A 12,067-nucleotide genomic window follows, 5' to 3' on the forward strand; every position below is an offset into this window, starting at 1 on the left:
GTTGGAAAACTTGACAAATGATAAAGAACACTAGAAAAAGACAGGGCTAAGGTGTAAAAGAAAGATTAAAAATGGACATCATTTTGAAACTGTTAGCATTAAAAAAAATTTACTTGAATTTGACAGTAGCAATCTTTGAGAGACAGGGTTAATGTTGGAATCTTAGTGAAATAATTGTAATTTAGCATGCCATTTGGCTTTGCAATGAATTTATAAACGTAATGAATTTTCAAGTGAGGTATTAGGTATACAGAGAAGTTTAGAGAATAACAAACCAACTATTCAGCTGTTCATTGATTTTTTTCTTTATAGAAAGTTTTAAAATTACAGGTTTAATCTTACACTCTATTAAGATTTTCTTTTATATATAGATGGGTGGATGGATGGATAGATATTTTTGTAGACAGACTCAAACTATTTTACTGAATTCAGATCAAATTCAAATAATTATTTGGTGCCATGATTTGGGTTCTGTTTCTGCTCGAGTGATTTTGGATATTTGTGTCCTAGTAATTTGCCTATCTCATCTGTTACCTAATTTGTTGACTTAGAGTTTTATTTTTGTGAGGTTGGTAGTAATGCCTCTCTTTAATTTTTTTTTTTTAAGATTTATTTATTTATGCATGCAGGAGCTGGGGTACAGGCCAGAGATGTGGGGGGTGAGAGGATTCACCAGAGAGAGTGGGGAGCAGAACAGACAGACTGAATGAAATATACTGCTGAGGGGAGCAGTGGGCAAGACAGGAGAGGTCAGCTGTGCCATGTGGGTAACTTCCTGGCTGGGGATTGAACTTGTGCTGCAAAGGTTTCGAATTGCATCATAGTGCTGTGCTTCACCCCTTGTGCCACCAGGGGGACCCCCTCTCTTTGATTCTTGAATTTAGTGATTTGGGTTTTTTGTTTTTGTTTTCAGGTTTATCAATTTTACTGATTTTTTTCAAAAATACAGCTGGCTTTGCTAATTTTCTGTATTGTATTTCTGTTGTCTATTAGTTTCTGCTCTAATCTTACTTCTGCTTGTTTATGTTTAGTTTGATTTTCGTTTGTAACTTTTATAAGATGGAAGGTTAGGTTATTGATTTAAGATATTTCTAATATAGGCATTTATAGCTATAATGTTCCATTTAAGTAGTGCTTTTGCTACATCCCATAAATTTTTTGTTATATCTTCTTTTTCTGTCATCAGATTATTTTCTAATTTCCCTTGTGATTTCTTCTTTGACTCATAAGTTATTTAGGAATGCATTTTTTTAATTTATTTTTATTTAGGTGCCACCAGGGAGGCCCCTAAGAATATATTATTTAATTATCATGCATTTCAAAAAAATTTTTTAGCTTAATTTTTAATTTTGTTTCTTTTTTAAAGATATATATATTTTTTTTTTAAGATTTATTTATTTATTTATACAAGCAGTCAGAAGCATGGGTAGGTGAGAGAATTCACCAGAGCCAGAGCAGGGAGCAGATCAGGCAGACCAGCGAAATACACTGCTGAGGGAAGCAGCGGGCAGCAGGAGAGGTCTGCGTGCCATGTGGGACCCTCGCCCGGTGGCCGGGGATCGAACCGGCGTTGCAGAGGCTGTAGGTAGCTTCGCAACCCAGCACTCAACTGCTGCGCCACTGGGGAGGCCCAAAGATATATTTTTATTTATTTGTGCATACAAGAACTGGGGTGTAGGCCAGAGGTGTGGGGGAGTGAGAGGATTCACTAGAGACAGTGGGGAGCAGAACAGGCAGACTGACTGAAATACACTGCTGAGGGGAGCAGTGGGAGAGGCAGGAGAGGTCTGCTGTGCCATGTGGGGTGGATCCCTGGCCAGTGCCTCAGTGGCTGGCAATAGTTTGATAGTGCTGAGACTTTATCCGTGCCATCAGGGAGGCCCAATTTTTTTTTTTTTTTTAAGATTTATTTATACAAGAACCGGGATACAGTCCAGATGTGCGGGAGGGTGAGAGGATTCACCAGAGACAGAGCGGGGACCAAAACAGGCAAACTGATGAAATACACTGCTGAGGCGAGCAGTGGGCGAGACAGGAGAGGTCTGCTGCGCCATGTGGGACCCTCCCCGGCCGGCCAGGATCGAATTGGCGCTGCAGAGGCTGCGGACAGCTTCACAGTGTGGCGCTCAACTGCTTGTGCCACCAGGGGAGGTCCAGGGAGGCCCAATTTTTTATTTTGTTTAAGCCCTCCACCAAACCACACATGCCCATACCCCATCTGCCTCCCTGTGTACGTTTCCATGTATTTGAGTATATTTATTTTTAAGTTTGGTAATCAACCTTACATTTAATTGAAGGCTTATCAATACTACAAAGTAGGATATAATTTTTTTTTTATAGAGGCATTATTTGTTTTTGTTTGTTTGTTTGTTTGTTTGTTTGTTTTGTTTATACAAGCACTGGGTACAGTCAGAAGCACGGGAGGGTGAGAGAATTCACCAGAGCAGGGAGCAGAGCAGGCAGAAGGACCGAAGTACACTGCTGAGGGGAGCAGCGGGCGGCAGGAGAGGTCTGCGCGCCATGTGGGACCCTCCTCTGGTGGCCAGGGAGCAGCCGGGGATCGAACTGGCGCCCGGAGGCCACGGGCAGCTTTGCAACCCAGCGCTCAACCGCTGCGCCACCAAAAAAAAAATGTTCTTTTTTTTTTTTTAAGATTTACTTATGCATACAAGAACTGGGGTACAGGCCAGAAGTGCAAGGGGGTGGGGGTGAGAGGATTCACCAGAGACAGAGTGGGGAGAGAACAGGCAGATCTACTGAATATAGCGGGCGAGTCAGAAGAGGTCTGCTGCACCATGTGGCTCACCTCCCTGGCCCGGCATCAAACTCGTGCTACAGTGACTCCAGATTGCTTCATAAATCTGACCCTTAACCCCTAGTGCCACCAGGGAGGCCCCAGAATATAAATGTTCTTAACCTTGACAGTGTGAAATAAAAGCTCCAACTGATAGAGATGGAGAAGTAGACATAGCAGGGAAGAGATCAAAGGACAGATCAAAGAGATCAAAGAAGAAAGTTGAAAGATACAGTTTGGTTGATGAAACAAGAAATAAAGATTTAAATATATTGTTGGACTTTGTACTGTATTATCACATTTGTCATAACTTAGGCAAAGTACATGTGGGGGTTTATAATCATGATTTTTTTTTTAAGAGGCATGTATTTTTATTTATTTATGATTTATTTGTTTGTTTTGTTTATACAAGCACTGGGTACAGTCAGAAGCGTGGGAGGGTGAGAGGATTCACCAGAGCCAGAGCGGGGAGCAGAACAGGCAGACTGACCGAAGTACACTGCTGAGGGGAGCAGTGGGCGACAGGAGAGGTCTGCGCGCCATGTGGGACCCTCCTCCCGTGGCCAGGGAGCAGCCGGGGATCGAACCGGCGTCGCAGAGGCCGCGGGCAGCTTCGCAACCCAGCGTTCAACCACTGCGCCACCAGGGAGGCCCTATAATCATGATTTCTTAATCACCTGAGTATAATTCTGAATCGGCAGTTTAAAAAGTCTCTAGTTTTTTTTGTTAGTTGCTAGAAATACTAAAATAATCCTAGAACAATGAATTTTATTTATGTTGTTAAGAGAAATCATTCTGGAGATTTCGTTAGATATCTTCCTCTGTTTTCCTTGTTCTTGTTTTTACTAAGCATATTTTATTCTTCTGACATTCTTTTTTTTTCTAGACTGAAGCAGCTAAATTAGTTCCAATGGGTTTCACCACTGCAACTGAATTCCACCAAAGGAGATCAGAAATAATACAGATAACTACTGGCTCCAAAGAGCTTGACAAACTACTTCAAGGTATAGTAATGCCTTTTCCTGTGATGTGAACTCTAGTTAAAAGAGACATCCAGGGCCTCCCCGGTGGCGCAGAGGTTGAGCGCTGGGTTGCGAAGCTGCCCGCAGCTTCTGCAGCGCCGGTTCGATCCCCAGCTGCTCCCCGGCCACGGGAGGAGGGTCCCACATGGCGCGCAGACCTCTCCTGCCGCCCGTTGCTCCCCTCAGCAGTGTACTTCGGTCCTTCTGCCTGCTCTGCTCCCCGCTCTGGCTCTGGTGAATTCTCTCACCCTCCTGCGCTTCTGACTGTACCCAGTGCATGTATAAAAACAAACAAACAAATAAATAAATAAAATATGCCCCTATTAAAAGAAAAAAAAAAAACTTAAAAAAAAAAAAAGATTTACTGGTTAAATGCTAGATGATATTATTTATATTTATAATCATTTTTTTAAAGATTTATTTATTCATACAAGAACTGGGGTGCAGGCCAGAGGTGAGGGGCGGAGAGGATTCATCAGAGAGAGAGTGGAAGAGAAAAGGCAGACTGACTGAAATACACTGCTGAGGGGAGCAGTGGGAGAGTCAGGAGAGGTCTGCTGCACCATGTGGGTTGCTTCCTGGCCGGCCGGGCATCGAACTTGTGCTACAGAGGCTGTGGACAGCTTCATAGGTTGTGTCTTAACCCTTTGTGCCACCAGGGAGGCCCCACCTATAATCATTTTTTTTTTTTTTAAAGATTTATTTTTATTTATTTATACAAGCACTAGGTACAGTCAGAAGCGCCGGAGGGTGAGAGAATTCACCGGAGTCAGAGCAGGGAACAGAACAGGCAGAGTGACGAAAATAGACTACTGAGGGGAGCAGCGGGCGCGGCAGGAGAGGTCTGTCCAGCCACGTGGGACCCTCGCCAGCGGCCGGGGATCAAACTGGTGCTGTAGAGGCTGCGGGCAGCTTCGTAACCCAGCGCTCAGGCTGGGACCCCACCTATAATCATTTTAAATAACTGTTTTGGGGCCTCCCTGGTGGCACAGGGATTAAAGACAGCGCTAGCAAGCTATTGCCAGCCACTGTAGCACGAGTTGGATCCCCGGCCTGCCAGGGAGCTTACCCACATGACACAGCAGACCGCTCCTCACCCACTGCTCCCCTCAGCAGTGTATTTCAGTAGATCTGCCTGTTCTTCCCCCTCTCTCCTGTGAATCCTCTCACACTCCACATCCCAACCCCCACCCCCTGCACCTCTGGCTTATGCCCAGTTCTTGTTTGTGTAAATAAATCTTTAAAAAAAAAATGACTGCTTTGGTTTGTGATGGTTGATCTAAGCAGTTACAGGAAGCAACACATGCCATCAGATTTCCATAGAACTACACACATAACATAATGAATGCGTGTATAACTAGAGAAACCTGGAGAAGCTCTGAGTCATATTAACACCATTTTTCTGACATTGGTGATGTACTGTAGTTATGTAAAATGGCAGCATTGGGAGATTTGGGTAAAGAATGCGAGTTCCATTTCTGTGATGGTTGTTTCTAAGCATTTGTATTGTGCTAAGAGATGTTTCTTACTGTTCTTATAGGAGGAATTGAGACTGGATCTATCACTGAAATGTTTGGAGAATTCCGAACTGGGAAGACTCAGATCTGTCATACATTGGCTGTAACATGCCAGGTAAGCTGTAGGGGATATAGCTCTAGTCAAATCTGCAAGACTCTGTTGATTCCCACTGTTTGCAAGCTTCAATTGGGATGAGCATAAAAGGCACTTTTTCTGTCCTTGGTTGTAGAACTCATTAGAATATAGATTCCTACTGCAGAATTCTTCCAAATCATAGAAACTTCCATTACTATGCTTTGGCTTGCCTTCTTCACTAGTCTAGATTTTATGGTTGTTATTAAAATCATTTCTTTACAAACAGCCTCAGGATCATATCCCCCACTGAATAGTTGCCAATCGTAAGTGAATTTCATCTGTCTTTTCAGTGAGTATTGCCAAATAACTCATCATCCTGAAGAAAAATACCATAAAAGTGACTACCTTCACTTTAAATTCAAAATGATACACTTAGGTTAACATTCAATACTACATGGGAGGTCTGAATTTCTCCAGTTAGGCATCCTTTGGTAAGACAGTTGGTAAGACAACTCTTTCATATGTTGTCCTTTTCTTCTCAAGCCTTTTTCCTCTTCCACCCTCCCAGCCAGTGACCTAAGCTGCTCTTCCCAGCAAATCTTTAAATCCACCTGCATTTGTACCCATCTTATCTCAGGTTACAATGGCAGTACTCTTTTCTCAGAGGCTCATTCTGCCAGTATGATCTGGTTGCAGTTTACTACCATCTTCTCATGAATGTGACTTCTGTTTTCTGTGCTGCTTATCTGTTGTTCTCATTGGTATATGCAAATGTGCCGAGTATAGCCTCTACTAGGAAAAATCCTTCCCTGAACTCCTTCAGGTTCCTCCTTTACTTATGCTTCTATTCTTCAATGGATTTATAAGTAGACATAGCAATTAAGTAATTGCCTATGATTATATCACATTTAAGGAAGTAGATACAGGAATCAAACCTGACTTTAGAACCCATACTCTTAAAATCTTTCAGAGAGTAGAGTAGAATCTATAGCTGACTTGTTCTCTGCTATTTTGCCAAGTGATTGCTTGGCACTCACAAAGTGCTTAGTAAGTACTCAGTAAGTTTTTGAATTCATGGAGATGATTTCCTAAGGCATATCTGATATACTATAAAACAGTTGGTATAATTGAAATAGCATAACTACTAAGATTGTTCCTTAACATGCTTAATAGGGATTACTTTACCTTAGAGTAATCATGGAATATTTTATGATGAAAAGAGATTGAGCAAGACTCCTGATGAATGCTAAATTTGATCAGAAAAGAAATTAAAAAACAACTGCAGGGAACGATATGAACAGAAGAGATGGGGCAGGAGGTAATAGACAATAAACCTATTTACTTGGCTTACAGGTTTGCTTTGGGAAAGTTATAGGAGGTAAACCTTAAAAAGATTAAACAAGACCACATTTCAGAAGGTGTTGACTACAGTTTAGAAGTTTAGGTTAGACTTGATTCTGTGAAGAGTGGTAATCAGATGTTTTCAACTGAAGAGTAACATGAGCCAAATTTTCAGAAACATTCTCATAGCTGTTGAATGACAGAGGCAAACCTGAGGATAGTTGATATGTAATTATTTTTTTTTAAACATTTATTTTATTTATACAAGCACTGGGTACAGTCAGAAGCGCAGGAGGGTGAGAGAATTCACCAGAGCCAGAGTGGAGAGCAGAACAGGCAGACTGACGAAATACACTGTGGAGGGGAGCAGTGGGTGGCAGGAGAGGTCTGTGCGCCATGTGGGACCCTTGCTGGTGGCCGGGGATTGAACCAGCTTTGCAGAGGCTGAGGGCAGCTTCGCAGCCCAGCGCTCAACCACTGTGCCACTGGGGAGGCCCTTGATATGTAATTATTAAAAGCATTAGCCGATCAAGACTAAATAAAAACAGTGATACTAAAGAGACAGGCAGCAGGTGTAAAGGGCAGCATGTAATGATCGAGCATTTAAAATACCCCTCAGCCCAATAACATTCAAAAAGAACTTGAGACAGTTTTTATGAAAAGATGAGTCTAAGTTTAGAGATAGTGGATTTAAGGTACTATGACAACCAAGTTAAAATTGCTAGCAGTGGAGGCCTCCCTGGTGGCACAAGGGGTTAAGTCTTAGCACTATGAAGGTATCCCCAGCCACTGCAGCACCAGTTCTGTACCCAGCAGGGAGCTAACACATATGGCACAGCAGACCACTCCTGTCTCGCCTGCTACTTCCCTCAGCAGTGTATTTCAGTATATCCGCCAGTTCTGTGCCCCACTCTGTCTCTGGTGATTCCTCTCACCCTCCCACACCTCTGGCCTACACCCCAGATCTTGTATGCATAAATAAAGAAATCTTTAAAGAAAAAGAAATCTATAAATCTTTAAATCTTTTAAAAAAAAGAAATCTGCTTCCTTATACCAGTATGATAATGGAAGCTTCCTAGTATTTTCACATCCTAGTGTGATTTTTTTTTTCCAAAGATTTATTTATGCATATAAAAACTGAAGTAGGCCAGGGATGCGGGAGAGGCAGTGAGAGGATTCATCAGAGACATTGGGGAGCAGAACAGGCAGATCTACTGAATATACAGCTGAGGGGAGCAGCGGGCGAGACAAGATAGGTCTGCTGCGCCATGTGGGTTAGCTTCCTGGCCAGTGCCACAGTGACTGGCAATAGCATGATAGTGCTGAGACTAACTGCTGCACCAGGGAGACACCTGTGATTTTTTTTAAATTGTATTAAAGTAACATTGACATATGTGTCAGGTATATAGCATTACAACTAGGCATCTGTATGTAGTGGATCATGATCACCACCAAAAGTCTAGTTTCATTTCTCTACCATACCATTAACCCCTTTTACCTATTTCACATATCCCCCAAGCTCTGCCACTCCCCCTCTGGTGACCATTAGTCTGTTCTCTATATCTAAAGTTCTCTGTTCTGTTTATTATTTATTTTATTTTTTTAAAGAACAGCTAGGGTGCTAAAGATAGAGCTTCCATATGATCCAGCAATTCCACTCCTAGGTATTTACCCAAAGGACACAGAAACATTAATTCCAAAGAGCAACTACACCCCTATGTTTATAGCAGCACTATTTACAATAGCTAAGCTTTGGAAACAACCCAAATGCCCAAAAATAGATGACTGGATCAAGAAGATGTGGTCCATATACACCATGGACTATTACTCAGCAATCAAAAAAGATAAACATATGCAAGTTGCAGCAACATGGATGGAGCTGGAAGGGATCATGCTCAGCGAAATAAGTCAGAAAGAAAAAGAAAAATACCGGATGGTCTCACTCATAGCAGGAATTTAGAAAACCTAAATAAGGGGCCAGGAAAAAGAAAAGCTATAAGAAAGAAAAAAATCAAAATCAACAAACAACTATGAGCCAGAGACACATTATTGGGGGGAGGGGTCGGTAAAAGGAGGGATTGGGGTCAAAATAAGGGGGTTGTAATTGTATGGGGAATATAAAAATAAAATTTAAAAAACTGATGTAAAAAGTAAAAATATAAAAATAAATCAGGAAAAACAAAATGAAAAAAAGAACAATGAGGGTGTGGGCCAGAGGCGGGGGGCAGTGAGAGGATTCACCAGAGACAGAGTGGGGAGCAGAGCAGTCAGATTTACTGAAATACACTGCTAAGGAGAGCAGCGGACGAGACAGGAAAGGCCTACTGTGCCATATGTGGGTTCGCTCGCTGGCAGGGGATTGAACTCAGGCTGTAGCAGTGGTAGCGCTGAAACTTAACCCCTAGGCCACCGGGGAGGCCCCAGGGTTCACACTTAATAAAATAGAAATACGGAGAATTTAATATGAAACTGATTTTTCTCAAGTTATCCAAGAGACTGTCTCATTTTCATATTACAGACATGTCCTTCATCAGTCACTGCTTCTGTCTGGAACTGGTATTTTTTTTTTTTTTTTTTAAGATTTATTTGTTTATTTTATTTACTTATACAAGCACTGGGTACAGTCAGAAGCGCGGGAGGGTGAGAGAATTCACCAGAGCCAGAGCGGGGAGCAGAGCAGGCAGAAGGACCAAAGTACACTGCTGAGGGGAGCAGCGGGTGGCATGAGAGGTCTGCGCGCCATGCGGGACCCTCCTCCGGTGGCCGGGGAGCAGCTGGGGATCGAACCGGCACTGCAGAGGCTGCGGGCAGCTTCGCAACCCAGCGCTCAACTGCTGCACCACCGGGGAGGCCGAGATTCTGATTCTTAATTTAAAAAATTAGTATCAAGAGACCCAACTTTAATTGTCACCTGTTTTTGTCATTTTCCTTTCTTGCTTGTTACTTTATGTTCCTTTCTTGACTGCTCCACTGATCTTTTCATTGCTGATCACAGTGTCACCCGATTTCTTGTGAGGCAAACAAAATTAAGCAGTTTCAAGTATCAATGAAACCTAAGTCAACTTTTGACTTCAAATAATTCCTTGGAGGAAAGAGTTAAAGGGGTAGTAGAACTTTAGTATAGTAAAGGGAAAACACTGAAAAGAGGAAGGGGGTTAAGCTGTAGAATAGCCTGAGCACCATTAGAAAAGTGTTAGTTCAGGGGCCTCCCTAGTGGCTCAAGGGGTTAAGCACAGCCCTGTGAAGATATCTACAGCCTCTGCAGCAGGAGTTCCATCCCTGGCCAGAGAGCTACCCACATGCCATAGACCGCTCCTTTCTCGCCCACTGCTCCCCTCAGCAGTGTGTTTCTGTCAATCAGCCTGTTCTGTTCCCCACTCTGTCTCTGGTGAATCCTCTCACCCTCCGCACCTCTGGCCTGTACCCCGGTTCTTTTATGCATAAATCTTTTTTTTTTTTTTTTTTTTTTAAGAAAATTGTTAGTTCATAGGAAATAGGACTATTAAAACATCACCCTGGCATGGATCATTTGACATGATATGTGACTTTTTATTTTTTTTGTAAGCATAGGTTTTTGTGGGGTTTTTTTGGTGGTACCTTCGCCGGTGGCTGGGGATCGAACTGCCTGGCAACCCAGCGCTCAACCGCTGCGCCACTAGGGGAGGCCCTGTGTGTATTTTTAATCAGCTAAAAACATTTCGTTTGGTTTTAATGTAAACCAAACACTGCTCTGCCTCCACCGTAGCTGTGAGTTGACGGGCTCCCCTTAGTTTTGGTCTCATATTGTGGGGAGGTAGACAAATGGGTGGGGGAAGGGGAGTGGGGGGAGGGCAGATAAGACGGGGGGGAGGGGGGGATGCACACAGAAGGAAGAGTGAACATTACTGCATTACACCACTAAGGGGAAGCAGTGGGCAAGAGGAGAGGCCCACCTGCACCTTACGTGGGGTTGGCCCCCTGGGCCGGGTATCGAACTCAGGCGTAGCAGCAGCGGTAGCGCTGTAGCACTGAGCCTTAACCCCCTAGGCCACTGGGGAGTCCCTTCTCACTACCTGGCTTTAAGGCTACTAGTACTTCCTTGGAGGAAGCGTCTGCTTTGGCAATGGTGTGGTGATGTAAGCGCATAAACTCAGCATCTGCAGGTGTAGCCCATGTCCTGAGAGGGCAGTGGGGGGTAAACAACTCGGTCTGGTATCTGTTCATTGGGAGCCAGCACTCAAGTGGGCCTCAAGTTTACAGACAGTGTGGCTCGTTAACCGCTGCCAACAGGTGCTAATATGCACTGCGGCTCCCGTCTGGGGGTGCTGACTCGCGTGCATAGCCAAGAACAGCCGTACAGTCTTCCTTCTGTGACGGCCAGGAGACGAGCGTGGATGCCCGCTCTGGCGCAGTCCATCTGGGGCATGGCTTCCTCATGCTTGACCTCTAGGCTGTGGAGACTGTAAACTTTGCTGATTACCTCCTTCTGAGGGTACACACCTGACTTGCAGTTCCTGGTTAGTACCTCACTGCTGTTCTGACGTAGATTTAAAGATAAAATGTGATATTTCTTTTTTTTCCCAAAAACACTTTTTGGTTGGTTTGGTCTGGCCCCCACGCCGGCGGCCGCGCGTGACCGGCGGGTGGGACCTCCAGGGCATGGGCTGGGCTGGCCCGACGTCCGCAGGGCCCGCACGAAGGCCTCCGGGGGCCACTGAAAGGCAAACCTGAGGGGCGGCCGGGACGCCCCAGCACAGGTCCCCGCTCCCGACGGCAGCATGCTCAACAGGCGATATGTGACTTTTTAAATAGAAATGTTTTCCCTATCTTATTTTGATAGGGATTCATGTGGAATAAATATTTAGAGTACAATATCTGTAGTTGGCCAGGGCAACTTCACATATCATGCTTATGCTCTTAAGGAATATAAACAGAATTCTGTCCTGGGAGTATTTATTAAGTAGTAAGATAATGCCTGTCAACAATAAACTGAGGTAGAATCCTCATTCTCTATGAAATTAACTGAATGGGGCATCCCTGGTGGCACAAGGGGTTAAGTCTCGGCACTATGAAGCTATCCACAGCCACTGCTGCACAGGTTTGATCCCCAGCCAGGGAGCTGACCCGCATGGCGCAGCAGACCTCGCCTGTCTCGCCTGCTGCTCCCCTCAGCAGTGTATCTCAGTAGATCCACCTCTTCTGCTCCTTACTCTATCTCTGGTGAATCCTCTCACCCCCCCTTTCACCTCTGGCCTACACCCCATCTCTTGTATGCATAAATAAATAGATCTTTTTAAAAAAATTAACTGAATGTCCACAGGTGCCTGAATAGATTTTT

The 12,067-nt window shown here is 44.0% G+C and overlaps 1 protein-coding gene across 4 annotated transcripts in view; it reads left to right on the top strand.

The window, feature by feature from the left end:
- The window catches only part of RAD51 (RAD51 recombinase), a 36,235-nt gene that overhangs the window by 11,274 nt on the left and 12,894 nt on the right, over positions 1-12,067 (top strand). For all 4 annotated transcript variants that reach the window (XM_037502227.2, XM_037502225.2, XM_037502223.2 and 1 more), the window contains 2 exons: positions 3,681-3,798; positions 5,357-5,448. In XM_037502227.2, the coding sequence (XP_037358124.1) occupies positions 3,681-3,798; positions 5,357-5,448 (210 nt within the window). The remainder of the gene's footprint in view (positions 1-3,680; positions 3,799-5,356; positions 5,449-12,067) is intronic.

Source organism: Talpa occidentalis, unplaced genomic scaffold, assembly GCF_014898055.3.
Source record: "Talpa occidentalis isolate TD23 unplaced genomic scaffold, MPIMG_talOcc4v2.1 talOcc4.11, whole genome shotgun sequence".
NCBI classification, from domain to species: domain Eukaryota; kingdom Metazoa; phylum Chordata; class Mammalia; order Eulipotyphla; family Talpidae; genus Talpa; species Talpa occidentalis.